The sequence below is a fragment of the Pseudocercospora fijiensis genome (genome assembly GCF_000340215.1).
Source record: "Pseudocercospora fijiensis CIRAD86 unplaced genomic scaffold MYCFIscaffold_5, whole genome shotgun sequence".
NCBI classification, from domain to species: domain Eukaryota; kingdom Fungi; phylum Ascomycota; class Dothideomycetes; order Mycosphaerellales; family Mycosphaerellaceae; genus Pseudocercospora; species Pseudocercospora fijiensis.
In genome coordinates, this window is record NW_006921536.1 from 1,789,799 (window position 1) to 1,817,087 (window position 27,289).

At 52.8% G+C, this 27,289-nt stretch overlaps 9 protein-coding genes across 9 annotated transcripts; 3 read left to right on the forward strand and 6 right to left on the reverse strand.

Moving 5' to 3' along the window:
* Positions 1 to 427: 427 nt before the first annotated feature.
* Positions 428 to 1,629, reverse strand: MYCFIDRAFT_118484 (uncharacterized protein; the record flags this gene model as incomplete). Its single annotated transcript, XM_007929217.1, has 2 exons — positions 428 to 1,379; positions 1,448 to 1,629. Coding segments are annotated over 2 exons (1,134 nt in total), but the record flags the coding sequence as incomplete, so codon positions are not given.
* Positions 1,630 to 7,037: 5,408 nt separating this feature from the next.
* MYCFIDRAFT_217193 (putative ABC transporter) lies at positions 7,038 to 12,957 on the reverse strand (the record flags this gene model as incomplete). Its single annotated transcript, XM_007929677.1, has 11 exons — positions 7,038 to 7,292; positions 7,350 to 8,510; positions 8,567 to 8,604; positions 8,872 to 8,937; positions 9,000 to 9,037; positions 9,164 to 9,196; positions 9,252 to 9,379; positions 9,544 to 9,622; positions 9,672 to 9,850; positions 10,192 to 12,217; positions 12,277 to 12,957. The coding sequence occupies 11 exons, from the start codon at positions 12,955 to 12,957 to the stop codon at positions 7,117 to 7,119; spliced, it is 4,605 nt and encodes a 1,534-aa protein (XP_007927868.1). The 3' UTR covers positions 7,038 to 7,116.
* Positions 12,958 to 13,359: 402 nt separating this feature from the next.
* Positions 13,360 to 13,773, forward strand: MYCFIDRAFT_103628 (uncharacterized protein; the record flags this gene model as incomplete). The annotated part of the gene is made up of 3 exons (XM_007929218.1): positions 13,360 to 13,449; positions 13,496 to 13,578; positions 13,635 to 13,773. Coding segments are annotated over 3 exons (312 nt in total), but the record flags the coding sequence as incomplete, so codon positions are not given.
* Positions 13,774 to 14,156: 383 nt separating this feature from the next.
* On the reverse strand, positions 14,157 to 16,734 carry CAMKK (Ca2+/calmodulin-dependent protein kinase; the record flags this gene model as incomplete). Its single annotated transcript, XM_007929673.1, has 4 exons — positions 14,157 to 15,365; positions 15,411 to 16,223; positions 16,315 to 16,534; positions 16,589 to 16,734. 4 exons carry the CDS (start codon positions 16,732 to 16,734, stop codon positions 14,157 to 14,159), a joined length of 2,388 nt encoding a protein of 795 aa, XP_007927864.1.
* Positions 16,735 to 17,169: 435 nt separating this feature from the next.
* Positions 17,170 to 17,726, forward strand: MYCFIDRAFT_32995 (uncharacterized protein; the record flags this gene model as incomplete). The annotated part of the gene is made up of 2 exons (XM_007928783.1): positions 17,170 to 17,206; positions 17,266 to 17,726. 2 exons carry the CDS (start codon positions 17,170 to 17,172, stop codon positions 17,724 to 17,726), a joined length of 498 nt encoding a protein of 165 aa, XP_007926974.1.
* Positions 17,727 to 18,377: 651 nt separating this feature from the next.
* On the reverse strand, positions 18,378 to 19,979 carry MYCFIDRAFT_89959 (uncharacterized protein; the record flags this gene model as incomplete). Its single annotated transcript, XM_007929219.1, has 2 exons — positions 18,378 to 19,115; positions 19,491 to 19,979. 2 exons carry the CDS (start codon positions 19,977 to 19,979, stop codon positions 18,378 to 18,380), a joined length of 1,227 nt encoding a protein of 408 aa, XP_007927410.1.
* A 1,726-nt stretch (positions 19,980 to 21,705) lies between these two features.
* MYCFIDRAFT_182968 (uncharacterized protein) lies at positions 21,706 to 22,897 on the reverse strand. Its single transcript, XM_007929220.1, has 2 exons — positions 22,704 to 22,897; positions 21,706 to 22,651 (listed from the first exon to the last, which is right to left on the reverse strand). The coding sequence occupies exon 2, from the start codon at positions 22,502 to 22,504 to the stop codon at positions 22,031 to 22,033; it is 474 nt and encodes a 157-aa protein (XP_007927411.1). The 5' UTR covers positions 22,505 to 22,651; positions 22,704 to 22,897; the 3' UTR covers positions 21,706 to 22,030.
* Positions 22,898 to 22,959: 62 nt separating this feature from the next.
* On the forward strand, positions 22,960 to 24,165 carry MYCFIDRAFT_78679 (uncharacterized protein; the record flags this gene model as incomplete). Its single annotated transcript, XM_007928962.1, has 1 exon — positions 22,960 to 24,165. One exon carries the CDS (start codon positions 22,960 to 22,962, stop codon positions 24,163 to 24,165), a length of 1,206 nt encoding a protein of 401 aa, XP_007927153.1.
* Positions 24,166 to 24,426: 261 nt separating this feature from the next.
* MYCFIDRAFT_203843 (uncharacterized protein) lies at positions 24,427 to 27,193 on the reverse strand (the record flags this gene model as incomplete). The annotated part of the gene is made up of 4 exons (XM_007929221.1): positions 24,427 to 25,723; positions 25,780 to 25,851; positions 25,917 to 26,076; positions 27,189 to 27,193. The coding sequence occupies 4 exons, from the start codon at positions 27,191 to 27,193 to the stop codon at positions 24,476 to 24,478; spliced, it is 1,485 nt and encodes a 494-aa protein (XP_007927412.1). The 3' UTR covers positions 24,427 to 24,475.
* Between the last annotated feature and the right edge of the window lie 96 nt (positions 27,194 to 27,289).

Here is a 27,289-nt window from a genome sequence, read left to right on the forward strand (position 1 = left end):
GTTTGGGAGCAAATGGACTGGCAGTTGAGGATGGCTTTCCAAATGCAGAGAGACCTGCTGCTGGCTGTGCGAACGGTGACTTGGAAGTAGATGAACTCGCCGGTGGCTGGCCGAAGACAAACCCAGTTGCAGCAGCTGGCGCAGCTGTTCCATTATCCAGTCCTTGCTTGTTGGACTTCACCTTTTTCTGCTCTGACACGAAGAGTGTTTCCTCATCTGATTCCTCCTCACCTTCGCCTGCTGAGACAGCATCTTCCATCTCTTCCTCGACTTCTCCCTCTTCCTCGTCGTCAACAACCTTTGCAGCATCCTTGGCTGCTCTGATGCTCAAGCCATCAATGACAGCGGGTAAGGATCTCCCTTGTCGCTTGTCTTCGACCAGCCTGGACTTTTGTTGATGCACATCTCCAGATCGCTGGGGCTGAATTCTGCTCTTGAAGGACAAGTACTGCGTTCCGTCGTCCTTTGTCTTGAGCGACATGCCGAAAAGCGAGCAGAAATGGTCAAGCTGCTCTGCTGTGTCGAAATTGAAGATATCCCATACGCTGTCCAGCGTCCAGGATGTATTCTCATTGCCGGGTTTTCCTCCAGAACCGCCGACAATAGCTTTGAGTGCCATTTCTCGAACGTAGTTGAAGTATACCTCGGCTACACAAGCCATCAAGTAGGACACCGCGTTCGAAGCTATCAGATCCCAAAACCTGGCCCAGTCCTGCCGAGCTATCACCTGTGCTGTCTTGCCACTCGGAAAAGGACCTTGCAAATCTGATGCATTACATGCAGCAGCAAAGATCTTTAGAGCCTCCTGTACTCGAGGATCACCTGCAATGTGTCGTGGCCAGTTTTGAACGCGATCCTCTAGATCTGGTGTTGAAGGATCCTGAAGCTGGAAGATTACGCAGTAGGCACGGAACTCTGCTTCGTTCTCACAATTGAGTCGGCTGCGGGTATCGTCGTAGTACTGCATCAGAGAGAGTAGCGTTTTGTCCAGCTGCTCGATCTCCTGCTGGTGGCTGTAGCTGTACTTCTCTACCGCTCCAGGCACAGCCAAGACATGCAAGTAGACGATGTGAAGCCGCGCGATTCGTTCAAAGCAATGAATGGCAATCTTCAGATCATCGATCTTGGTCAGTTGTTGGACGGAGAAGTCTTTGCGAATGGCTCGTGTTCGATCCCACAAGAAGCCATGTACTTTGCCAAGGTGATCTGAGCTAATGTCGTCTCCCAGAACGTCGTTGACGAGATAGTCCAGAGTTCGTTGTAGGGTCTGTGGTGTTCGCAAATCGGAAGGAATTGGCAATTCGTCTCCTGCAGCAGATCGCTTGAACGACTTGACCATGCGATCCTCGTCCATGTGTATCTCGCCATCGCTGTACATGCTGGAGTCGGGGTTCTGTGGCTGATGTCAATCCCATCTCCTTCGGATCACTTGTATGCTGTCCTACACACCTTCTCCATATCTGCGATGTCGTTCTTGTACGCTCTGTCGACTCTTTCGAATTGCGGGCACATATCTTGGCATGTCGCAACCATCGTAATCGCCTCGGAGAGCTTGATCGACTTGTCCGGATCGTTCATGAGGCCATCGCGAATGGCTGCCTTCTTCTCCTTCTCGCGGGCCTCTCGAAGCTGTTTTACCGAGTCACTATTGCCTCCTGTCAGTCGATTTTTGCTGGGGTGGAACTTACCGCCGTGCGTCGCTGCTCCAGATTCTTCTTGGTAAGAGGTCCAACGAAGTTGACTGCGCCAGGACTCTGTGGTGTTGCTCCATTGTTTCGAGCGCCTCTCCCAGCTCCGCCTCGCGTCGCTTTTCCAAAGAGACCTCGAGTTGGTTGTCGCGTAGTAGTTCCACCTCGTTCGCCGCGCCCTCTTGATGGTCCGGTCGGCGCGCCATTTGTCGTTGTGTTTCTATTCAGACCGCCGCCGCGACCGCGTCCGCGGGTGTTTCCACCCAGTGACGACATGGCCGTCAACGTGGGAGTGTCGCGATTCGGCCCTCATGTGTTATATGTTGCGACACAGTCCAGATTCGGCGGAGTATCGAGATCCAGGTATGATTCGTGTTGAAAGAACAACGTCCGACATGTTCTCTTTGTCATGCGCAACGCTTCAAGATCCAAGCTCGGCCACGAGACGAACTTCCGAGCGGCTGCTCCCGCAATATCTCCTTGGCGCTTTAGAGTTCAACGCGCCTTCCTCTACAGCAACATCACACGTCAACAGAAACTCGAGATGACCCAAATCCTATTTCCATTACCTCGATACCATCTATCCAAGATTACTAGAGCAGACGAGTCTATATAACAATTTCTTCCATACCGCCAGCGGTGAACCCATCCACGATTCCACCACCACCACCAACCCACCATTCTCCATCATCGTTATCTGTCGTCACTCATATCTCATCTATGAACAAAGGGAGCCGGAACTGTATAAATTTACAATTTGTGCAATGCTTCATCATATGAAGGGTTGTGGGGCATATCGGTTATGAGCTAATGCCTCCAAAACCAAACGAAAATTCCACGGAAGCAAATCCCGAAGCACAACGCTTGCTTGAACGCTGATAGAAATCAGTATGTCTGCATAAGCTAGACGAGAAGAACGGATGTAAACAAGAGCTTCAAAACCGATGACTCGGAAAGTCGAATGGCGACTCATGAATTGCATCAGCGATGCTGAGGACGCTCGTTCCATGTTCCAGGATGCGTGAAAGGCATGCCCTGGTATTGCATTGGCGTGATGTGACGCTGAGCGGAGTCAGCCTGCTCTGGACGATACTGCTGCAAGTTCATCTGAGGCTGGAAATCCCCGACTGTCGGGTCTGCGTGAGCAGGCATGAAGAAGTGGTTGGGTGCCATGGTTGTTCCATATGGCGACTGCTGCGATAGATGCTGCTCTGGATAGACCGGATGCATATTCAGAGGCATCGGCACCACCAGACCGGAAGGAGAGAAGACAGGCGTGTTAGGCAAGCTGTGAAACTCTGGTTGCGGTACCTGGTGGACTTGATGTACCTGGACCTGGTTTTGAGCATGCGAATGGTACTGTGGGAACTCGTAGTTCTGCTTGCCAGGAAAGGTGGTCATTGCTGGCAGCGGCTGATATGTCCCCACACCTGTAAATTGCTGGCCGAAATGGGCAGATGCATTTGGGTCGACCCACGCGCCAGGATTTTGCTCGTAATTGCGCCACAGATGAACTTGGTCGTCTGATTGTCGCGCGCTATCATGAGACATGCTCTCGTACTTGACAGAGCCAGGTTGACACTGGACGTCGTGGTCAGAAGTCTGCCTTGCTCGCTGTTTGACAGGCAAGGGCCCCTGTTGGCGAAGGCTTTCTTGTGATTTTGGCGGTTCTCTGTCGGCCAGTGCAGCAGAGCATGGGAGTGTGTGATGATGTGTTGGCTGTGGGGTCTGTATATCGAGCATCTCAATGTCCTGCTTCTGTTCTGAGAAGCGTCGCTCTTGGGAGCCGGTCCGCAGCGCTGGAGATGAGTCTTTTCTGAGTCGCTTGACTCTCGTGCAGCTCACTGACTCTGAACGTCGTTCATCGAGCTCGTCGAGAGATGCGATGGACTGTCTCCGCGCTCTCTTGCTGGGAGCCATTGACTTCCGATCTTCGTTATCTTCTTCGTACGTAAACAGGTCCTCGCCATCTGCCAGTCGTCAGTGCCTATTTCGAACCACAGCGAGAAGACAAACTACCTCTGGATCCGTCAAGATACTCTTCTTCCATGCGAGCAATGTTATACATCTGTGCCATCAAAGTAAGCCGCATGTTGGTTTTTTCAGGAGACTCCTTCGGCAAATCGTCGAAAATTTCAGGCCCCGCGAGCTCGTTAAGAAATGCAGTCCAGCCTTCTGTGACATGCGTCGGGTTTGGATCGACATTATTGTTGTTCCAGGCCTTGAGCTGGTCAGGTGTGGGGCGGAGACGAAGCAGATGCAAGCAAAGCTCCATGCGTTCTGCTCTATGTCAGCGACCATCGAGCTCGATCTGATAAATCCAGGACATACCTTCTCGTCGAATATGGTCGGGTTCGATGAAGCGGCAACCTGATGTCGGCCACCAACCCGGGATAGTGGTCTCCATTCCATTTTCCTTCTTTCGCTTCTGGTTCTGATATGGAAACTTGGCTTGCTTCTTCGGGCATATCCCTTTAATCCAGGCTTTGGCAATTTTCTTGTCGGCAAGCTGCTGCATTCTCTTCAGTCGGGAAGTCAAGAACCCGGTGACTTCCTCAGAGTTGTCAATGCGGAAGCTCTTGAGCATTTTGCGTGCCGCCGGTCGCGCAACGGGAGGCGCAGGCTCATCTTCTGGGTCTGACGGAATTGGCTCTCGAACAGTCTGCTCTGGACGTGGATATGGAGCACAGGAGAATCGAGAGGCATCCCGACGCAGCATGGATCGGCCACGTTGCCTCGTTGGACGAATTATACGTCGGCCCTTGATTCTAAACTGTGGTAAGGGGATGACTGGTGTCATCACGTCGGCGTCGCCTCCATCACTCTCAACTTCGATGCCGTGTGGTTCTGAGATCAAAGTTCCTCGTTGAGAATCCATGGTAGATGACTCGTTGGTTGCAAGTTCGAGTGCTTGTGCGTATTGAGACGCAATCTGGTTCTCATCGAGGTAGCCTTTGATGCCTGCGGAAGCATGGACTCGCACATTGCCTTGCTCATCACGGGCTACGAGAACATATGCACTCTTGTTGTCTGAGGCTTGTCTCTCGAGAGCATTTCTTCGTTGCTCAAAGGTCTGGAACAACATCAGTGCCTGGTCTGGAGTAAGTCGTCAATCTCGATTCATACCTGCTCTTCGAGAGCGATATCAAATGCGGGTTGATTCATTGAACGCTTCTCGGCCTGGCTTCGGTCGTGTAAGACAACCATTCTTGAATGGCGTCTCACTCAGTGCAGGTCGATCGACAAGTAAGGATGGTTATGGGATCCTTGACCAGGAACTAGGCAGGATCGTTGGAACAAAGCTTCGCGGCAATCTGGTTTGTTAGATCAGATCTCGCTTGGCATCTAGTCACGTAAGTCCACCTCGGCAGAAAATTTGTCGTCAAATCGTGAGGTCGTCTGGCGAGCAGCTGTTTTACAGGTTCGTGAAGTGGTGAAGGCCGTTGAGAGACTGTTATCGAGTGTCAGCATGAACGATGCTATGAACTGATTCGTTGCAGCGGTACCGTTGCGATGGTAGGTGAGAGGGAGCTGTCCAGTCGGTAGGCAGGAAATTGTCGGTGTCGTGAGGGTTGTAACGACTGCTTGGGTTCCAGCAGAAACGATCTGATTGGAAATGTTTTGTATGACAGAAGGGACTGGATGAGAATTGATCTTCTGGATTGAGCACGGTGTGAGATCTCTCGGAACTAGAGAGGGATATGGGATCAATAAGAAGGTTTTCGATGGCGCCAGGCGGCTCCTCCAGTTGAGATAGCCTCTTCGTGTGGATGGCAGCCGGTCTTGACATCTGTCGGTGGTGTGGAGCCCTGTCGATGTATCCCTGCTCTCAAGCCAGTGGACCAGTGTTCGTCATCTTTGAGAGGACAAGAGACGGTGTGGCCAGGTCGAATGTCGGTGCGAGCAGGAAATCGAGCAGATTCGCGCAGGGCTGCTCCGCTGCGTGCGCTTATTACTCGCCCGGTGAGACCTGGTCTTTCTGAGATCGGGCGGACTCCGCTGCTTTCAATAATGTCACCAGAGCAGCACCGTGACCAGAACGGCAGACAGGGCTGGCGAACGCCAAGAAGCGCGTCGGGCATCGGGTGGAGGGCAAGGCAAAGCAAACCGTGGGATGCTGTGATGAATCACGACGGACCTGGCCTGGTCGCTGGTCGGACTCGGCGGGCCATCTGGCGAATATCGTGTTGCGCCTGCCAGCGCAGCAGCCGCGAATTCAACAACCTAGATCCAGGCCTGAGAATTGGTCCGTAGCGCCGACGCTTTGTCACGCTACTCTCGATGTGCAAGATGCGAGTGTCGCAATCCACCGTGATGTGGCCAGTCAATGATCGGCATCGATCTGGGGAGGTCTGATTCGGAATGTCGACGCATGCAGGCGAGATTCAGCCAGTCCCATCTGCACGGGAGGAGCCGTGGGAAGATGGACCGACGGTGCAGCGCGATCAGCCGGTCGATGCTGTGATCAGAGAATGCAGAGGCGTTCGACATACTGTAGCTGCATGTCGGGCCTGGACGGAGATTGTGGTGGTGAGGGGGGCAAGCGAAGTCTGCATCGAGACGCGGCATTCGGCATTCTTGGGCCCTGACAGCGCACGGCGGTGCGGCAACAGACTCAGGTCCTCAGCCTTGCCCGCATTCTTGTGCTTGTGCTTGTGCGCTCGAGGGACTTTGTTACTCGAATAGGCCGGCTCGCACAGCAGCAGCAAGTGTTGGCCTTTTTGCGCATGCCGCGCTCGGCGCCCGCATGTAGCATCGTATTCGTGGAGCCCGTGCTTTCGTGCTCCTCCACCCGTCCCTTCTCAACCTCCCTCGAATCGTGAAGTGAAGCCATTATTATTCGTACGCGTCGCGCGACTGGTCATGGGTCAGCGCGAGAGCCTGCCACGCTACAGTAGAAACAGGCCAGTACGATTTCCTGATCAAGCATGGCCTGCGCACTAGGATGTCATCGCCGGGAGCGCGATCGGCGCCTTGACCTTCTTCCTTCCGTCAAGATCGTGGGGCTAAGTCAGGCTCGGGCCGACTTCCGACTTCCGACGCCTGCGGCACCGCCCGAACCGCAGCCGCGCCATCGAAACCTCTCAAAGGCATGCCCGCGCGACCGCAGGTGTTTCGGGGAAGCACGGCACAAAGCAGGGGGTGACGGCGGCCCGCGCAATGCCATCATTGCCCTGCCGCCATCAGATGCTCCCGATGGCGATCAGAAGAAGGGTCATGGTGGCATCGCACAACACCTGCTGTGGCGTGCTACAATTGATGCATGCACGTGCCAGCCACAAAGGACGCTCGCATGGCATGACACCCTCAACGTGATGAGCATATCGCATGAAGGTAGGACACGTTCGTGTGCACAGTATGCATGCCGGAGGAACAAACCCGCATGTGGCGTATAGCTTGCATGAACGACAAGTGCTGGCTTGTGTCTCTATTGAATGCTTCCACTGATGTCAACCTGTCCCAACAGCCCTGACTCCCTCACCAGCTCGTAGAAAAGGCCTTTACTAGCAACCAAAGCTGCTGGCGTGTCGAATTCCTTCACTTGGCCATGGTCCAACACCACGATGCGGTCGCTATCAAGAATGGTATTGATGCGATGCGCGACTGTTGAAGCGAACGGTCAGTATAAGCAACAACCATCTCCGCTTCCGCTTCACTTACTGGTGATGATCGTTCGATCTTTGAACATGTTTGATCGAAGCGTCGTCTGCAACATTGCATCCGTCTCGACATCCACTGCTGCTGTAGCCTCATCTAGCACCAGGATGTTACTGGGCGTCAAAAGAGCCCTGGCCAAAGACACTAATTGTCGCTGTCCCTGACTTAGATTTGAGCCGCCCTCGTTGATGCGAGCGTCGAGTTGGCCAGACATGGACGCGATGTGATCGCGTAGTCGAGCGTGATCAAGCACACTCCACAGTTCCGTGTCATCATGAATATGCCCTGGATCAAGGTTATCCCTTACAGTGCCTTCGAACAAAGCAGCATCTTGAGGAATGATGGCCAGGCGGCTTCGAAGATCATTCAGACCAATCGAGCTTGTACTAAGGTTGTCGATCGAAATGTCTCCATCCGCAGGCTCGATGATTCGGAAAAGCGCCAGTGTCAAGCTGGACTTGCCCGCTCCCGTTCGACCAACGACACCAATCTTCTCGTGAGATTTGATGCCGAGGCTGACATTCTTCAAGACAAGGTCGAGACCGGGCCTATAACGGGTGCTGTAGTTGTTGAAGGAGACAGCACCCTTAGAAGGCCAGCTATTTGGGGGCCGGTTCTTGAAGATCACTTCTGGCGCTTCACTAGGTAGCCGAGCATATTCGAGCACACGCTCAACAGACACGATGTTAGTCTCAACCTCCACTGTCTGTCTCACGATCCAGTTCAAGGACTGCGTGATCTGCAGCGCATAGCTCATTGCAAGACCGATCATGCCCGCCGATAGTCCACTGCCAGCGCTGACGGAAATGATCGCAAAACTTGCCGCAGCCAGGATGATTATGGATCCGATGAACTCCAACCGCACTGCAAGCCACCTATTTGCGCTGATGGATGGGAAGTAGGCGCGCAAGTTGGCGTCTACACGCCATTCATTCTCAAGCCCAAAGCGCCTGGTCTGGCGGTAGGCACGGATGGTGCTGATCCCGCTAAGCGACTCTTGGAAGTGGGCATAGATCGGGCTGCGGCTGATGCTGTCGAGGCGCTTCAGCTCTCGAGACGTCCGGAGATAATATTTTTGAATCCACAGGTACAGGGCGCCGAGTGGAATGATCAGGACTGCGAATATCGGGGTCGATGCGCAAATGATCACAAGCGTGAAAGCAGCTATTCAACGTTAGTCGCATAGGCTAACATCCAGATCACCCCACGGCAATACGTACCTCTTGCAGCGTTGACAAACAGCATGTTGAACGTTCGCCTAGACAACGATTAATGACCAGATCTCAAACGACGCTATCGGCACTAAGGCCGGCTGCACCTACGCGAGCACTTCGTCAACCTAAATGAGGAGAACCATCACGTTAGCAACATCATTGTCCAATGAAGATAACCACTTCCTTGTACGTGGATGTACTGTACCTTGTAAATGTCACTAAGATCATGTTAGCCAATCTGTATAGCTACTTCGCAGATGTGGATCTGGCTGGCGGCAGAAGCCAAAAACCAACCATGTGCACGGACGTACCTGGAGAAGCGATTCAAAATGCGGCCGGTCGGTGTTGTTTCGAAGAAAGACATCGGACTTCTGAATCTGCACGAGTCGGTTAGCATACACAGGTCTCTGCTCTCCATCGGCATCTTCACTTGACTTACATCGCATGCGCCATACTTGCGTGCAATTTTCGGGATGCCTGTCATTCAAACCTGCGTTAGCCATGCATCGGTCCGTCTTCGCCTGAGGGCTCCACGCGTGCAAGTGCCGGGGTGTCGTGCAGCTCGACGAGAGCACAGCGCGGCTATCCCGGTAGATAACTCACCTCGATCGAGCAAAAGATCCAGAGAATCAAAGTCTGTGTGGTTGTTAGCAAAAAGCCACATCACCTCGCCTCGATGCAGAAAACTTACTTGCAGAACAACCAGAAATGCGGATCCTATGCCGAATGCGAAGTAGATCAGAATGTAGCGGGCGACGTGAGGGTTACCGCCGGAAGCATCGTTGACTTCAGACCACTCCTTCAGCCAGACCGAGCCCCCTGTGCGCGCATGCGTTAGTCACTTAGCTCGATCGTGCATTCGTAAAGCGCTGTACAAAGAGCCAGGGTGAAAATCTTATCCACCGAGCATGTCCGTTCGCTCAATGCGAGCATCTTCTGAACATCCCGAGGTCCATCGCAAGATGGCACGAGGAGTCACTTACCGATCTCTGCCGTTTTAGCGCCGATGAGAGTGATCAAAAAGATTGCAACCGCCCAAAGATTGCTGTTGATGGCATATTCCTGGTTTTGGTTAGCCGGGCTCCTGCACGTGCAAACAAATGCTTCTTACCTTGTAGACATCCCATTTGACCTTGCCCTGTTCCGAGAACTCCTTCGACTGCCTCGTCTTCAGTTTGCCTTTATTCTCCTCTTCGTCGTTGAGTTTTCCTCGAGGACCGCGGAAGGAGACTGTGCTAGCTCTTCGAAGGGTCATGTTGCTATCCTTTCGCGTAGCGATCGGTCCGCTCCCTGTGGCACAGTCAGCACTGATTCCGGTTTGAATCTCCCGAGAGCAGCATCAAAGGCCTTTCTTAGACGCAAACTCTTTCACTCTCGCAGAGCATATCAATCACGGATTTGCTCGGCGGCATTCATCTTGAAGGTTCGCAAGTGACGTCTTAGAAGTGTCTGCTGAGATACCGGCGATCTATGACAACCCGGCAAAGCCAAGAGAGTGCACATAGAACAACCACGGACTTCCAGAAGCACCGTGATGCAGAGCCATGCAACTACCAATCGTACGCTAAGAGCAACGATGCTCCGCGGAAAACGATCCGGTGCCACCTGCCACGAGACATGAAAAGACTTACCAGTTGGCCGAATGGGAGCCATTTGCGTCAGACCGTCCTCCGCTTCAGCTTCCTCCTCTGCATCTTCTGGGTCGTCCGGTATGTAGACGGTGCTTTCAGAGTAGGGACTATCCATACCGCTTGTTCGACTAGAGTCATCTGCAATGTGCTCTTCTGATGACGAAGTCCTGATCAAATTGGCAACTTCTCCTTTCATGGCCATCAGTTGCTCGTAAGTGCCGCGCTCGAGTACCTTGCCATCTTTGAGAAGTGCGATGAAGTGTGCCTCCATAAGCACAGGGATGGCGTTGGTAGCTAATATGCGTGTTTTCGTGGCAAGCAAGCCTTTGGCTCCCAGTACATTGTCAATGATGTGTCGTCCGACATGCTGGTCAACTGCTGAGAGCACGTCATCGAGGAGGTAGATGTCGGCTCTAGCGTACACGGCGCGGGCAAGAGTGAGTCGTGCCTTCTGACCTCCAGAAAGAGAGATGCCTCGCTCTCCAACTTCGGTCTGATCGCCATCTGGAAGGCTGCTGAAATCTTCAGTTAGCGCACAAGCGTGGATGGTCTTATCGTAGAACGATGGATCCCATCTGTGGCCAAAGACAATGTTCTCGCGAACAGAGGCATTCATCACCCAAGCACTCTGAGCAACGTATGCCACTGTACCACGCATGACCACTTCACCCTTGATCTTGTACAGGTCTCCCAACATGGTCTGCAACAGACTAGACTTGCCGGATCCTACTCTGCCCACGACGCAGGTAAGCTCGCCCTTGTGAGCACTGAAGTTGATATCATGCAGGACGTTGCGCCCCTCATCTTTGTTCCAGGTGAAGGTTGCATCTCGAATGCACACCGACTCCTCTCCAGCGTCCACGGGATCGCTACGCAGCACAGCATCGTCCTGAAGCTCGGGCGCCGTAAAGTAGGCGGAAAGACGGTTGACGGCAACGCTTGCCTCAACTATCGCTGTAATCACCATCGGGAGGACGGCAAGAGGGAAGCCGAGCATGTTGAACAGCGTCAGAGCTGGGAAGACGATATCGGTCGACAAAGGTTTGTTTTGTGTGGCAACGAAAACTGCAAAGGTTGAGCAGGACACCAAGAAAGGCGTAGTGTTCCAAGTGAAGTTGGCCACGGCAGTAAGAGCACCAATCTTCCGCAAGGTATGCAGCTCTTGGTCGTTTCGGATGGCGTTCAGCTTGTTCATGAATGCAGACGTCCACGCGTACAGCTTGATCGACTTCATGTTGTTGAGAATCTCGGTCATCAGTCGTGTCCTGGCGTCTTTGTTCTTCATTTGACGCTTTTGAAGGGATTTCGAGATGCGAGCGATAAAACCGTTCACTGGAACCATGAGGACCATCACACCAACACCCGCAAACATGCTGTAGCCCACGAGCTGATACAACGAGATCATGCAGAGAGTGATTTGCAGTGGAGCTGACCAAAGTTGCTGACCGAATTGCGCCAGATCCTGCAATCGCTGCGTGTCGACTGCCATATGGTTGACGATGTCACCAGTACTCTTCGTCGCTCGCCCTTCGTTGCTGAGTCTCATACTCTTCGAATAGATAGACGCTGTCAAGGCACCCTTGACGCGCATGCCAGTTTCGAATGATCGCTGGAAGTACTGATGCAGAGCAGCAGTCTGTGCCACTGACACAACGAACATTGCGATTGCAATTGCAGCACCCTTGATGGGAGGCTGAGGCTCATTGCCAGGTCGGTAAGAGTCCACGAAAGAAATAAGAAACCTGAGCAGTTGTGGATTGACAAAAGCCAAGCAATCTGATACAGTCTTGATGATGGCACCAACCAAGTAAGGGCCTCCAAAGGAAGTGATCAAAGCAATCCAGAGGCTAGGTTTCTTCTTCTCCAATTGTCGCTCCCATTCTTCATTGAACTGCTCGGCGGTTGCTCTGGTGTTGTCGCCTTTGCGCAAATTCCATAGATCATCTTGTGTTAGGTATTCCTTGTATCCATATTTCATCATGGGCGTCATCCAGGAGAAGGTAAGACAGGAGAAGATATCCGCATACTCAAGAGGGCATTCATCTTCGTCGCCCAGAGCATCGTAAGCGGAAACTTTTTCGGAACAAGCCATTCTAGGACGAACTCTGCAATGCCCAGTGCCAGGCTCGCTGTGAAGACGCCGAAGTATGCGGGATGTATGCTATGCATGTGCTGAGACACCAAGCTGCGCAGCTTAACAGCGAACGCAATGTTGAAGAACAGCCAGTAAACCAGAACCACGCCGTGCGCATAGCGCAAACGCCAGTGCTCAATATACTGTACCCATCCAATCACACCCAAACTGAGAAGATTCGCAATTGTGGTCCAGAAGCGTATATCTTCGTACCACGTACCATCGAATCGCTGAATCTGAAATGCTGCCTGGCACATTGTGGTCGCCAAAAGCGCGCCGACCACGCCCAGCTTCGCGTAAAAGTGCCAATTCTTCGCCACGGGCTGTTCTGTCGTCTTCTTATACAGCCACCATACCGCCGCTGCTCCAGCGACCAGGCCCCAAGCCGATACCGCAAGCAGCCAAATATCAAGGAAACATGGTGTGAAGTCGTATCTGTAGGGACTCAGCGGTCCCCAACCCTCGACATTAGCACATAGCGGCTGGTGCGCCTGTGTGGAAGCTGCGAGATAAGTCGCGTAGAAGGGCGAGGCGTGGGCGTGGGCGTGGGCGTTGGCGTCGCGATTCGCGGTGTGTAGATCGGAACCCAAGACCAGCTGCAGCGGCGTTGTCGGCGGATCGATGTCCACCATTGGCATTGGCGGCGGAGAAGCTGGTCTGTCTGCCGTCGTGTGCAGAGCTTCGTGCGACCAAGATGCGTAGGGGGAAAGGATGATGAAGAGGCGAGAGAAGATGAACACAGGGAGATCACAGAATAGCTGTTGAGGCGTTAGGAATCAAAGTGCGGTGGTGAGCTGCGTGCCGTATGCCGTGGGCCGTGAGTATCTACCTTACCGCCGCCGTACTTTTTGAGCGTTCTGAGTAAGCAGAGCGATGCGTCACCGAGAGAATAGATGCCATCCTGGCCCATGCGCTGATCGGAAGACTACCCCTCCGCTCCGATCTAGCTGCATTCGCGCACGTGCTTCTCGACATCTCCCTTGGTAAGAATCTTGGTATTCAATGACATTGCCCCGATTCTGTCCACGGTGATGGTGCGGAAGCATGGGAGCCTCACGAGGGATGAGGAGATCAATGAAGCCTCCTGGGTAGCCGCGAGAGGAGCGGCGGTCGGAGCTGCAAAGGTATGGATGCTACGCTTAAGGGCGGCCAAATGCTGACGACGGCCAGTGGGGAGCTTTCTCGATCTTAGCAGGCGCCGCTGGCTATGCTTTCAGTCCAGTCTACAGAGGTTTGACCGTCCAATTCAAGGTGTATGTCCTGCTCGTACGACCTCCTCTGGGACATGGCAAAACTGACGATTTTACAGGTTTCTGCAGATGTCTGTGATGACGGCAGGAGCCATCATCGAAGCAGACAGGCGGCTCATAGCCCACGAAGCCGTGATGCGCACTAGGAAGAGGGTCGCTCGTGACGCAGCGATATGGAAACAGTACGAAGAAGACTATCAGCAGCTTTTGGAGGAGGCGAAGGCTGAAGCAGCTTCCAAGGACCGAGTTGAGAATATACAGAAATCGAAGTAACCTCATCTCACTGATCATTCACTTCCGTTCTTATTGCTTATACTCGATCTGAATTGAACTTCCGTATGCACTCCACTTCGCCCACCAAGAATCAGAATGGAACGCCTCGCTAATGTGCCATATTACCAACTCCAAAGTCAATCAATACCATGATAAGCGACCAGCGCCAACCTGTATATCCCAGTCCGCCCAATGCTTTCGTTTTCACACACAATACATTCTAATGCCGTAGGTAGTCAGAGCACACATGTCGCTCTTGCTCTTGAAGAATGGAAGTCTTTCTAGGAATACAGCGGCATCGCACAAGCTCAGGTCCCCTCGTACTGCTGCACGCTTTTGGCCTCGAGTCTGCCGGCTTTCTCGTTAAGTCGGCTGGCGACACCCTTTAGCACTTGACCTGCTTGCAGTCGTGCCGCGTCTCGCAGCCTTCGTTCACTGTTGGGCGTGTGAGATCGCGAGGGTGGTGTGTTGACTCCGCCAATAGGCCCCGGTCCAGGTCTGACAGGTGTTGAAAGGGAAGGAGAGTCAGGTTCGACGATTTTGAGGGACGGCGTGGACTTCGATGCCGCCACCGCTGCTTCTTCTGCTTTACGCGCCGCTCGTTCGTCAATGATTTGGTTCACAGATTCACGAGTCCTAGTGCGCGTCTCCCTGACCATGGCTGCGAAACCGCTATTCCGCGCTCTGGCATGGACCCGACTGGCAGTAGTTCCCGCAAAGTCAACGGCGTGGTTCACAGACGACTTGAGCACATTAGGATGGCGCCTGAGACCCTCGATGTGCTCGACTCTTCGATTCAGGACAAGATCAGCAGCTTCCTTGTCCCCTAAGATGCGATTGATCTCAAGCTGGTATGCAGCCTCGTAGATGTCTTCATCGACACCACCCGGACTCTCGCAGACGATTGGTCCTTCTAGCTCATCAATGCCGTCCATATCACCACCAGCTCCTATGTTGAGATAGATTCGATCTTCGAGTGGATCATGGGCGTGGCCTTTCCCCCGTTCGTCTAGCGGAAACGTGCTTGCTTTCGTGCTAAGATGTGGTCGCTCGATTTGGTCGTCAGATTGTGAGGGAGTCTGCGAAGAATATGACAAAGCTGGAGACTCAACGACTCCGCCGGTACTATCAAGCGGCGAAGGTGAGTCCACAGCGAGCCGGTGTAAGCTTGGTGCTTTGACGATCTCATCCTCCATGTTTCTATGCACGCCTTCAGTAGTAAGGGCTGTCTCCACCGCTCTCCGATCAGACACATCTACGCTTTTGGCTCGCATCGACGTAGGTGCTGCAGATAGTCGTGATTCGCGCCCGAATAGTCCCTCCATGAACTGTGGTCGTTTCCGGTAGATCAGTTTCTTGAAACGCTTGGCAGCTTTCATCACCGTCATAAGGTGTGCCATGTTGCCCGTGATAGCTTGGTTCAATTCGTTCTCTGTGGGTGCTTCCACCAGAGTTGCGCAATTGTCTTCCGCAGACATCATCGGATCGGTGCCGTTTCGTGTAACCCAGGGATGTTCCTATGCCAAGTCAGCAAAGGTAGAGCCATGAGAGGGAGTACATACTCGAAGTTCTTCCATTGTGATCCTCTTATCGGGATCCTTCTCCAACAATCTTCTTATGAGATCTTCGAATGATTTGTCGGTCTCGTCTTCGAGCGGTATTTCGTCATTCTTGATGCTTTCGTACATCTCCAGCATCCCGTACTTTTCAAAAGGTATTCGACCATATCGCAAGCAGTACAATGTCACCCCCATGCTCCAGATGTCAACTGCTTTCCCGCTCACTGGGCCATGCTTGGCAACACACAGCTCGGGTGGCATGAAGGCCGGACTTCCTGCCGACTTCTGGGTGTGCATGTCGCCATCTTTTTCGAACATTTCGCTAACGCCAAAATCGACGATTTTGAGCACATCGTCGTGAGTAATGAGGCAATTGTCTGGTTTGATGTCCCGATGCACTATGCCCTGTGCGTGGAGGTATTCAATACCAAGAATCATGTCTCGAAACCAATGGCGACATGCTTCTTCAGGATAAGGTTCTGCACGTTCGTCAAGCCCTACCTTCATGACCACGCCCTTCTTGCACATTTCAAGGACCATGTATAAGGAGTCCTCTTGTGGATCGTCGAGCACTTCTACCAGCGACACAAGATTATGATGATCTAGCTTCTTCATAATGGCAATCTCCTCTTTGATGAGCTCCAGTGAATTGTTCGTGGTGCCATTGAGTTTGTCTGAAGAGGAATGTCGATGTAGAGGTGAGTTGAAGCCAATGCCCGCAGCGAGATGTCCCGGTCTCCTAGCAGCATTTGGCTTCCGGAGCAGGTTGGACTGGGCTCGTTTCCGCAGTCGTGACTTGGAGAATTCCTTGACAGCCTACATATGCGTAGTATCAGCCATATGCCTCCCCAAGATTGATCTGACATGTGAACGCCAAGACCGCGGTCACTGGGCAGGAATGGCTCACAAATTCGTTGCCATACTGATCGACGGCTAAGTGCACCGCGCCGAAGCTACCTCTGCCTATCTCTTGCTTGATAATGTACTGGTTGATGCGATGTATGGCCCCACCGTCGTCATCGCTACTGCCATAATGCGACCGCGCATCCAATGTCTCTTTCACGCCTTTCGATCTCGAGGGGGCTCTTCGATGGTGTCGGAGAGGACTCTGGTAGGCCGGCGCAGACCTTGCACAGGGGGCGTGAGCATCTCTGTATGCCGGTCAAAGCGAGAATACCTACATGTGCCTGACCGGCAGCGGGTGGTGGTGCTCGGTGGCCGGCGAGGGCAGATTTATGCTGATGCCGTGAGAAGGGACCAAGGCCAGAGCTCCGTGAGGCTCACGCTCACGCTCACGCTCATGCTCACCCGGAGCGGTGGGGTCCATGTTGGAGGAGGGACTAGGGATTTCGTCGGTCATGGCGGCGGGGAGGGGAGTGGACTATAGCTGAGCGAGTGGACATGCCATTTTTACTTAGAGCTTCGGTGATTATGGGGAGGAATTCACCACGACTCCTCCTTCATATGGAAGAAAGACTAGCTCCATTCGCCTGTGCTAAGGTAGGCCTCGCCTCATGTGCAGCTTGGGGCAAGCCCCACTGCTCGGCACGGCACGGCGGCTCTCCCCCAACCGCAAGTCTTGCCGTCGACTTTTGCAAGTGCTGGGGTCACATATGCAGGGCGATTGCTCGTCCATCGCCTCCACCACCACCACCATCGAGACGTTCACCTCGGAACTGCGCTGCGAGATGAGTCTGAGGTAGAACTAGATTTTCCCGGCATCACCTGGCCGCCGCCGCCGCCGCCGCGTTCGATGGCAGCAATGTCGGTGTACTCCTTCTACATCTTCGACCGACACAGTGAGGCATTTTGTCCTCCCGCAAATTTGGAATTAGACCTTGCTGACTGAATCCCAAAGCTGAGTGTATCTACTCCAAGCGATGGACCTCACCTCCCGCCATTCAGAATCGGGCGTCCGCTCAGAGTGCCCTGAGCAATGGCGAGATGCCAGTGTCTGCGCGACGTGCTCTCAAGGCCGAAGATGACGCCAAGCTCATTTTCGGTACCATATTCTCTCTGCGGCGTATGGTCCGCCAGCTTGGAGGAGAGGACGATCAGTTTCTGTCTTACAGGACGGGAGAGTACAAGCTTCACTACTTCGAGACGCCAACACAGCTCAAACTCATCATGCTCACCGATACGCGAGTGGGAAACATGCGGACTGTCTTGCACCAGATCTGGGCTACGCTCTACGTGGAATACGTGGTGAAAAGTCCTCTCTCGCCACTCGAGCACCCAAAGGGTGTCGGTGTTGCCAATGAGCTTTTTGAAGGCGGTCTCGAGACTTTCATCGCATCCATATTCCAGCCGCAGCAGTGAGGCCAATCTTCCAGTGGCGAGGCGTGATGAACACAGCTTGACCTGGACCAGTGTCAAGCTCATTGGGGGCGGAATTGTGGCCCTATGCTTGACGATTGCAAGCGACTTGGTATCAGCTATGGAGTACCGGTCCGCGCAAAAACATACTCAATCACTGGCACCCAAGTCAAAAGTCACGTCTTTCGCAGACGATGTATTGCACCCGCGAGCTACCCCCGTTCACTATAACGCGGCGTACTTCAGGCCTACGCCGCAATTCATGCTCAATTACCTCAAGACTACATGCTGCAATGAGTGTGCATTCCTCAGAGATGGGAAATGCTGGAGCTGGCACAAACAGACTTCTGCAAAGCTGCAGAGATAGTGCCCGAGAGGCGTCAGATACTACAGGGACGGTTGCATCGCGTGCTGCATATACAATCTGATACACGTAGGCTACGAATGTCGAAAGACAGTGTTATGTACCAAAACCCATTCTTATCCCACAACACATTCTCATGCCAGCATCGCTTCATCCTCGTATTTCTCGTATTGATGATTAAGGATCCGAAACAGCCTCGGAATCCTTTCCTCCCTCTGCAGATCGCGTCTTGAACCTCACCTCTTCTGCAATGTCACAACCCATATCACTCTTGATTGCCGTGATGGATATCAACGTCTTGTCTGCTTCTGCCTCTTTCGCGAAAACTCTTTCTTCAACGTCAAGAATTTTGCAATGGACTCCTTCCCTCCCCACTTCTCCGCCGTACCATTCTCCAATGCCCTAGTCACGAAGCGCTCGACGCGTGCCAAATATCCCGAAGACGAATCCAGCAAATCCTCATTCGTAATGTTGGGATGATCTCGCTCTTCGATAAGAGTTTTGACCCAATGCACGATATTCGAGCAACGTAAGACATGGCCTCCGAACGCAAGAGTGTGGCCAGCAGAGGGCAGTCGGAATACCATGTGGACTGTACCGGCAGGGAAATACACAGTCTGACCCGGTTTGAGGACAACATAACGCCATCTGCCCCCGGTAAATTGCTGGGGATGCTTGCGCCAACCTTCACGCTCCTCAACAGTTGGGTGCGATAGAAAGCCGAAGCCTACTTCCCCTTGGTTGACTGTAATAAAAGTGCTGTATCCGTGGCTGTCTTGATGAGGTTCGGTCAGCGCGCCAGCTTCTGCTAGGAGGGCCCAGGTCTCAATCTCTTTGTAGCCTTGTTCATACGTCTTCCGGCGGGCTTCGTCTGCCGAATCTGGAATCTTCAGTTTGGTGAGGAGCCGGCAGTCTTCATTCTGCAAAAAGCTCGGCCTCAAGCCATCAGAGTGATGAGTGGCAAGCTCAAGGCAATTCCAGGGCAATTGTTCAGGCTCGGTCTGGGTCTCCAGAAGACGCTCCTTGACCTGCTCAACACGCACAGGTCGCACTGCAATGAAGCTCTTAGCAACCTTGACAGAACTATCCTGGATGTGGATTTTGGCATTTGGCTCGTAGTACTCTCCCAAAAACTGCTCGACAGATTGCAAGGGCAATGTCTGTTGCCCTTCGGTCACGATCGGACCATTGAAAAACTCGTTGGCCGAAGTCTCCACCTGAGCTTCATCTCTTGACAGAAATTTCGCTTCTCGCTCGGAGGCAAATTCTGCCTTTCTCAACAGTTCGACAATACGATGAGCGGAACTGGTATGCACTGTTTGAGTCCGTGCATTGGCCAAACGCGCCTCACAAGATCTGATCACAGCCTCGACGTACCGGTCGGCGCTATGCTTGTCACGCACTGGTGCACGCGTGCCACGCTGGTCGTACACCGGTGGCCTTGAGGGATGCGTTTCTGGGCTTGATGCTGGATTTGACTGCTTTGGTGGATCCACCTTGGATGTCGAATGCGATCGAGTTGCTGGTCGCAGTCTGTCCTGCAGCGAAGGTTTTTGGGAGTTTAGGTCGTACTTGGCTCGCTTCGCGGTGCTGCTCTTATGGTCTCCTGCTGGTCGCTTCTTTGCGACTCCGGTCTCGACTGCCTGCACGTCAGAGACGCCGTCCAATTGCACTTCCACGACATCGGATGCGCTTTCTCGGTCTCGTGGAATTGTCTTGAAAACTTTCTTGGCTTTCGGTGGCGTTGCGACATCTTGGTACTTCTTTGTAGCGGCACGCTTTGGCTGTTCACGACCGTACAGCCTTGGAGAGAATTGCAAATCGCTGTGGTCTTGGCTGATGCGTGGGGTCTTCCGCGTGTCATCTTCTTTCTCAGAAGGCGGCGTGGGCATGTGTCTACTTCGGGCCATGTCCTCTGGCGAAGTATCTGGAGTGATTGTTGAGCCCGAATCACCAACACTTGCTGTACTTTCTGAACCTTGGGCCTCATCACTGCTGGCACTTTCACGCCTAAAATCTTCGTGTGAATTTCTCTTTGCTCCCCCTTGAGGCGTGCTGGGCCTTGGTTGTGGTGCTTCCTGTGGCTGGTGACAATCAGGTGAGGCTGCGTTTGATTCGGGAGTTGCTCCATTGCCGACGGGCTCCTGCATGCAGCTGTTGTCGGCGCCCGGGCGAGATGGGGAGGATTCGCCCTCTACACGTGGCCGCTTGGCTGCCCTGATGCTGTTAGAGCCACTTTCCTCAAGTGGGCGCTTGGGAGGCTTGATGATGAGCTTCCTCTTCTTCGTGGAGCTACTCTTTGGTTCTTTGCAACCTGCCTGCACTCCTGGCAAGGTCTGCGGGGAACGTTGGCTTTTGCCTAGTCGCTCTACTGTCTTCGGGGAGCTACTCTTTGGTTCTTCGCACCCTACCTGCACTGCTGGCACGGCCTGCGGAGAATGATGGCTCTTGCCTGGTCGTCTTACTGAGGCGGAAAAACTCGACAGAGCTGCCTGTGTCTCCAAATGGGGTATGTTCTGAGGACGGTAGTGAGGTAGTGTCTCATGTTTGAAAAATCGAGCTGATCCGTGTCTTGTTACAGGATCTCTTGGTGATGGGCTGGGCTGAGCTATTTCGACACTTCTTGGCGCAACTTGATCATATCTAGGAGCATGGTCTTGGATGCTTTGCTGATGCTGGCGGTCATAGCTGATGTAGCCTAGCGGCTCGTAATGCGCGTTCTGTGGCTGTGGCCATCTTGGCGCTGGAGCAGGCGGATATGCATAACTTGGAGGATTGTAAAAACGTTGCTGAGGACCTGGCACAGCTTGGAATTGTGCAGATGGGGCATGCGCGGCTGGATGCAAAGGCTGTGGTAACAGTTGCGGCGGCGGGTACACATTTGGTCCTGATCTGATGCGGGCCGGCGCTTTCTCGTATGTGGGTGTGAATGTCTTCTGCAATCTGGCGTACGGGTCTTGATGCGCTGGAACCTGCATCGATCCGTTTGCGGCGGCTGTCGGCATGCCCAGAGGCCATCTTGGTTCCATGGCCAGACGCGATTCTGGGTTTGGTGAGCTGTTCATGTTGTGTTGGTGAGCGGCGATCCAGCGCCGTCAGTACGCTTCTGGATATTGTGAGGAGGTGTTCAGTAAGTTCTCGAAGTGGAAAAGCTACCAAAGAAAGAAAGAGCTTTCGAAGACGCTCATACCATTCGAACAATGGCAGCGGCTCGCTATTGTCAAAAGCGGAAGTTGCGGTTCATTGTTCAACTTCACATTCGGTTCTGACAGTGCGTGCAGCTTACAGCATGGCATCAGCAAGAAGGTGCGCCTCACCTCAATAATGCAGGTGCCATTGGCATAGCCACATGGCCGCACGGACCCTTTGAAATGCGGCCGCGGGCCTTCGCAAAGACGGCACGAACGACGGTCGAGCATGAAGCATGCATGGTACGAAGGTCAACTTCGTTATTTTCGACTTTCTAATGCTCGGTATCCTGCAGTCGCGATTCGACCACTCCACAGGTGCAATCCTACAGCCATCACTCCGTCGTGAACTCCATACATGACCTCATGTCTCAGACCTTTCTTCAGGAACAGCCAAGGCAAAAGCCGGCCATCAAGCAAGTTGCGTATTCGCAAGCATTACCGAGCAGACAAGCTCTCTCCTCGTCCGAGCAACTCATCCAATTCGGTGGTCGACACGAAGACGTGGGAGAAGTGCACTGCGGACAGCCTTGGCAGGACGTGATGCTAGCATTGCGCTTGCTAAGTCCGTGGAAAGAGTCAAGAGCAGCTTTACCGGATGTAGGCTTGCTCAAGCTTGGCTGTACCACAGAAGGAATGTCAGTCCATCTGTTACACATACTGAACGATGCTGTTGCTGGAAACTTACGTCGAACCCAATGCGCCCGCAGGTGAACTCCGAGATACCAGCTCCCAGGAAGCCGACTGGCAAATCCTTATCCTTCTGGCACGTGGTTGTTATGTCTTCGAATGTGGATGAGCAAAACTCCGAGGTAATCTCGAATGAATCGTCGCACCAGAGATTTTCGACTGCACAACTTGAGCTCACGCCACACGAGGGATTCAAAGCATGACTTACCGCCAAAGAAAGCAAATTTGCCCGCGATACCGATCTCATAGCTCTCCATGAGAGAAGCGCCTCTGGCAAGAGAAGCAGGAAACTTTGTCGAGTGGCAGAATTGGTTGAAATGCGTCGCGACATCAGCGGCTGTGTCAATTTCGATTGGGATCTCATCTTGAGTGCAAGTGATGTTTCCGGCTTGTAGTATCTTGTTCGGGAAAGCAATGCTGTTGCTCTGACAAGTATCAGCTGAAGGCCAGTGAGGTGAGAGGACAAGACTTACTAAGTCAATTGTCGGCATGGCAGCGATGCCACCTAGCAAGGCAACGAGCACCGCGAGATTCTTCATCGTGTTGTCGACGAGGCGGTTGTTGCAGTGTCGCTCCGACGATGTTCAAAGTGAGCTTGAGCTGGTAATTAATCAAGTCTGGAGCCGTTGCGCTAAAATTTTAGCGTGTTCCCAAGTGAGCACGGTGCTGCTGGTGCCACACAGACGGTATGGGGTCGTTTGCAACTCTTTCGCTTTTGTTCCTTGCTGATACAGATAGAAACTAAGACAGGAGAATGAGTCTGCAGTACGTGGCAGAAAGGTGTTCTGATTCTGGTTGTGTATCGATGCAGCGCATTTCTTTGGCCGGCGTGATTGCCATGCATGCCAGATTTTGACGACAGCACCTTCCCTCTTTGCTGAATTTAGATTCGCTAAAATTGCTTCTCGCCGCCTTGACGACAAGGCCCCAGTCTATTGTAGCATGAGAAGGACAGGCTTCTCAACCTCCTTCCGACAATGCCTCACCTTCCAACATGAGCCGTGCCCGCGCGTTGCAGAATCAGATCGCTACATTACTCCGCGACATTTGGGCCACAATGAGCTCGTATGATTCTTCTACGAGGAATGTGAGAGGCTCAGAATCATCACTTGCAAGCAGTCCGTCAGATGTCATCGGTCGTTCATCTGATGCCAGCGTGACGATCTGCGACAGCTGTTATGAGAGCTTCAGACTGTGTTCGAAAAGCATTATCGGGACCAATGGAGGATATCTTTGCGATGACTGCAGTGGACAGCAGCAGTCGAGTCGTAGGCGTCGGCCACGAACCAACAATGATGCTACGGCGGATGTGGCAAGTCGTGAATCGAGAGATGGCGCCAGACCGTCGGCTGTCTCGTCACAAGCTGGGCAGAAGCAATACAGGAGTACATATGCTGGTGATCGGATCATTGGAAGTGAATGTGACAGTGGGCAATACTATTTCAGCCAGCAGTCGCCTCCATCACCGTCACCATCACGACTTGAGACGGTTGCCACGGCACAGACCAAGCAACGGACTTTGTTTACACCTTACAACACTGCAGATCTTTCACACACCAAGTCAGACTCATCATCACAAGCCAGGAACGATTCCAACACCCTTCGAGATATCATGACCCCGGGCCAGACTCCTCCTGCTGCTATGTCACAGGACGCCGCCCTGAAGCGGAAGTTCCCAGGCACTCCAGAACCCACGCCGACGAAGAGAACGAAGGCCACCCTCGAGGCCGGCTTCTCGACACCCAGAAAAGCTCTAGAAGCCTCCTCCCGAGCAACTCCATCAACTGCACCCTTCACACCGCCAACTGGTGGTCAGCGTGCAATCGGCCTCTTTGGTTCCCAAGCCCGCAGTTTAGCACGAGGCAACCAGAAATCTCTGACCTTCAACGAAAATGACCTACCACCAGACCAAGCCTTGCGTCTATACCAAGGCGTAGAAAACATGATCAAGACCCTCCCGGCCATGACCTACGAACCTCTCATCGCTCTCGCCAAACGCCTCGATGCTACTGAGAAGGAAAACCAGAAGCTCAAAGCCGACTTCAAGAACCTCGAGAAGAATTTCGAAAGTTCCATTCAAGAGCTCACGGTAAAGATGAATACCGCTCTCGGTCTGCACACCGGTGCCGAGAATGCTGCAAACGGCCCGAGTTTCGGCAGCAGTGGCAGGGATCAAGGTCATGGGAGCCCATCGAACTAGCAGATGTCGGTCAGCAAGCAGAACCTGGAACTGGAAGGCATGGACTTTTCACGGTAATAGCTCCGCAACGGAACATGCAAGATGCACGTTAGCGAGCCTTAGTTCGGGAAGTCTCGTCGGGGAAGTAATGGTATCGAGATTCAACGACTTCTTCAGCAGGCAACAGCTTGGGGAAACGCCGTTGCAGGGGTGAGGTAGATCAGATAGCGGCACCTCATGCCAACGTTCTATGAAGAAGCACTAGCTTCATCGAGGAAAATTGGGTTTGCACAGGTACGGTATTTACTTGGGTATCGTGTTCAGCTCCGATCTATAATGCTCCTCCAACTAATGTTACAATCCACATGGCTAATCTTACATGCAAGCCTACTCTTCTTTCCGTCCTGGCATAGTCGTCCTGAGTCATGGGTGTCGCATGCTCTTGTAACCAGTTCTCCTCAGCTCCGAGTCGTCTTTGGAGATCTGGATTGCGAGTCACTATCAGTGTATTCGCTTCGAGATCCAGAGAATAGCTTCGCTTTGTGTAATTTGAGCTTCCTATCAGGCTGACACTTGGGCTCGTGTCGCCAGGCAGGGTCACCCAGATGCCTTTGGCGTGATAGGTCCAGCCGCCTGGTTCGTTGACAGTGCCTTTCCGCCATTCTTTGACTGAGATCTGCTTGCTCTGGCCTGTTCGGGATACCGCGTTCAGAAATCTTCGAGAGAGTAAAGTGTATGCTGCAGGTAGCATGCCGCTGATACCTTTGCTACCGTAGAAACCGTTCGCCCAAGGAGATGCAGCAACTACTGTAGCTGACGCTGGCCTGGTTTTGAGCAGCAACTCACGCACTTCTGGTGTCATATTGAAGTAGCCCGCTGTGAACGTCCATTTTGAACCAGCAAACTCTGGGCTTCCAAGAATGCGGAGAATGCGTGTCAGAGCAGGGAGCTCAGTCGAAGTGTCGGGTCTCAGAAGCGGTGTCAGTTGGACTAGAGGATAGACATGAGTGTCTGCATCGGAGTGAGCCACGGTACTTCTTGGCGGCTCGATTAGTGGTTTCAGCACTTTTGTTGCAGCCTTAATGTAACCTTTCGGGTCGGCCAACGGTTGCGGTTGGATATTGGATTCGGGCCATTCCATGACGAAACCACTTTGCTCCTTTTCCGACGGTAGAACCCGATAGCTTAGATCGCATATCGTCCGGTACAGGCCTGAGAAGTAGTCGGTGATTGCTTTGGACTTGAAAACGTGATACCGGTCTTGCCGATTGGTGAAGTAATCGTTTGAGAGATTGGCTCCAGACATGATAATCTCGTCGTCGATGCCATACAGCTTCATGTGCTGCAAGCCCCATCCTTCGTTGATCCGTTTCGGTAAGACTTTCTTGCGAGTGCCTGTCAGGTTCGGAGTGTGGTACATGCGGACTTCTATCCGATCATTGCCAAAGTCATGGATCAGCGAAGCAAGAAGGCTTGCGCATGATGGCTCTGGCGCTTCTCGCGTGCCTCGGAGATAGTCTGTAAGCAGCGAAACTTTCAGTTGCGGATTTGCTTTGAGCGCTTCTCGTATGGTATCGATCTTGGCCTGATCAGCAGTGAACGATGAGCGATGCTAAGTGATAGGTCTACACATACAAGCTCATGTTCGCTTTTGCCTATGTACAGAGTAGATAGGTACACACGCCTTTGGGCGGTTCTGATCTTGTTCTACTTCGTTCTAATCAGCCTGCGTCAAGGATCATCGCCAAGTACGGAATGGTGGAGGAGAGTACCTTGAGGGTCTCGTAAAAGTAGGTGGGGGTCTTCAAGATCTGAATAGAGTCTGCGGAGACCTCGAAGCGAGGGGACAATTTGTCCAACTCTCCTGTTATCACCGCGAGTTGGGATGCCGAAGACTGGGTTGATGCTGGCGTCGCCGCCGCTGTGGTGGTACTTGCATGACAACGCTGAATGTAGCTCTGTCTGCAAAGCTGACGATTTGGCTTTGATTGCACTGAGAGCCTCACAAGGGGAGAGACTCGTCGCGTGATCATTTGTGTATCATGATGCGAAGTGTGAAGAGGAAGGAGAAGTTGTTGATGCTCGTTTCGTTGCGGCCCTCGGGCGGTTAGAGGACCTTAGCTAGTTTCCGTCCCCGTCCAGCCAATCGGGAAGCATGTAACGATCCTCCGATCGTGTTTGAAGTGACATTCAGAAGCGCATGCACCACTTGCGCTGTGCCATTGAGTCGCAAGACCACATCTACAGCCATGTCGACAATAATGAGGACCATTCGCAACTTGCGGAGTATTGGCTTGAAGGTGATCTAAGCTGTGTCTACACCACATATCCAATGCTAACCGTTTGCAGGAATATGGCCACCAGCTTCACGTACGTCTTCGAACATCGATGCCCCGAGTTGCGATGCGCCTAGATCATGACTGACTTCCGAGATTCTCTACAGTATATTGGTATAGACGAGGACCGAGCATAAGAGATGTATGGCTTAAGACAGGGGCTGAATGGGCATAGGTGATACAAAGCGCGGTGCTCTTGTTGGCATAGATCGCTACGGCAATAAGTACTTTGAGAATCTGGAAGAGGAACTGCCACGTATGTGAAGATGAAGGGGTTTGTGGCTTGTCCAGATCATGGACTAAATTTTGAGCAGTGCGAACGCGATGGGTGGATTACAAAGACCATGAATTCGACCCGTAAGGACACCACGAAGGTCTTTGGGGGCTTTGCTGACACAGAATAGGTCACAGACTGAGCCAGGATGGTGAGACGCCATGTCAAGCACTCAATATGCTAATAGGTGCTCACGACTTGACTACTACAGGCACGCATGGATGTCGTACATGGTCGACAAGTCCCCGGCAGAGGACACGCTACTTCAACGCCAGGTTCGGCCGTGGGAGCCAAAGAAGCACGTCCCAGTTCTGACCGCATCACGGAGTGCCTTCAAGACTTTCAATACGTAAGTCTTGTCTCAATTTCGGTCATTTCACGCAGGGCTAGGCGATGTTCACACCACATGTTCACAGAACCAAGAACAAGTACACGCCATGGACACCACAGGCAGCAGCGAGATGAGATGAGCAATGAAGCTGTTACCTGAACTTCAATTATGAGATCGAGGCGCTGCATTTACATGGCGAGAAGT

Bases quoted from the DNA above. Each gene is read 5' to 3' on its own strand.
- MYCFIDRAFT_182968 (XM_007929220.1), bottom strand. From the start codon at position 22,504: ATGAAGAATCTCGCGGTGCTCGTTGCCTTGCTAGGTGGCATCGCTGCC.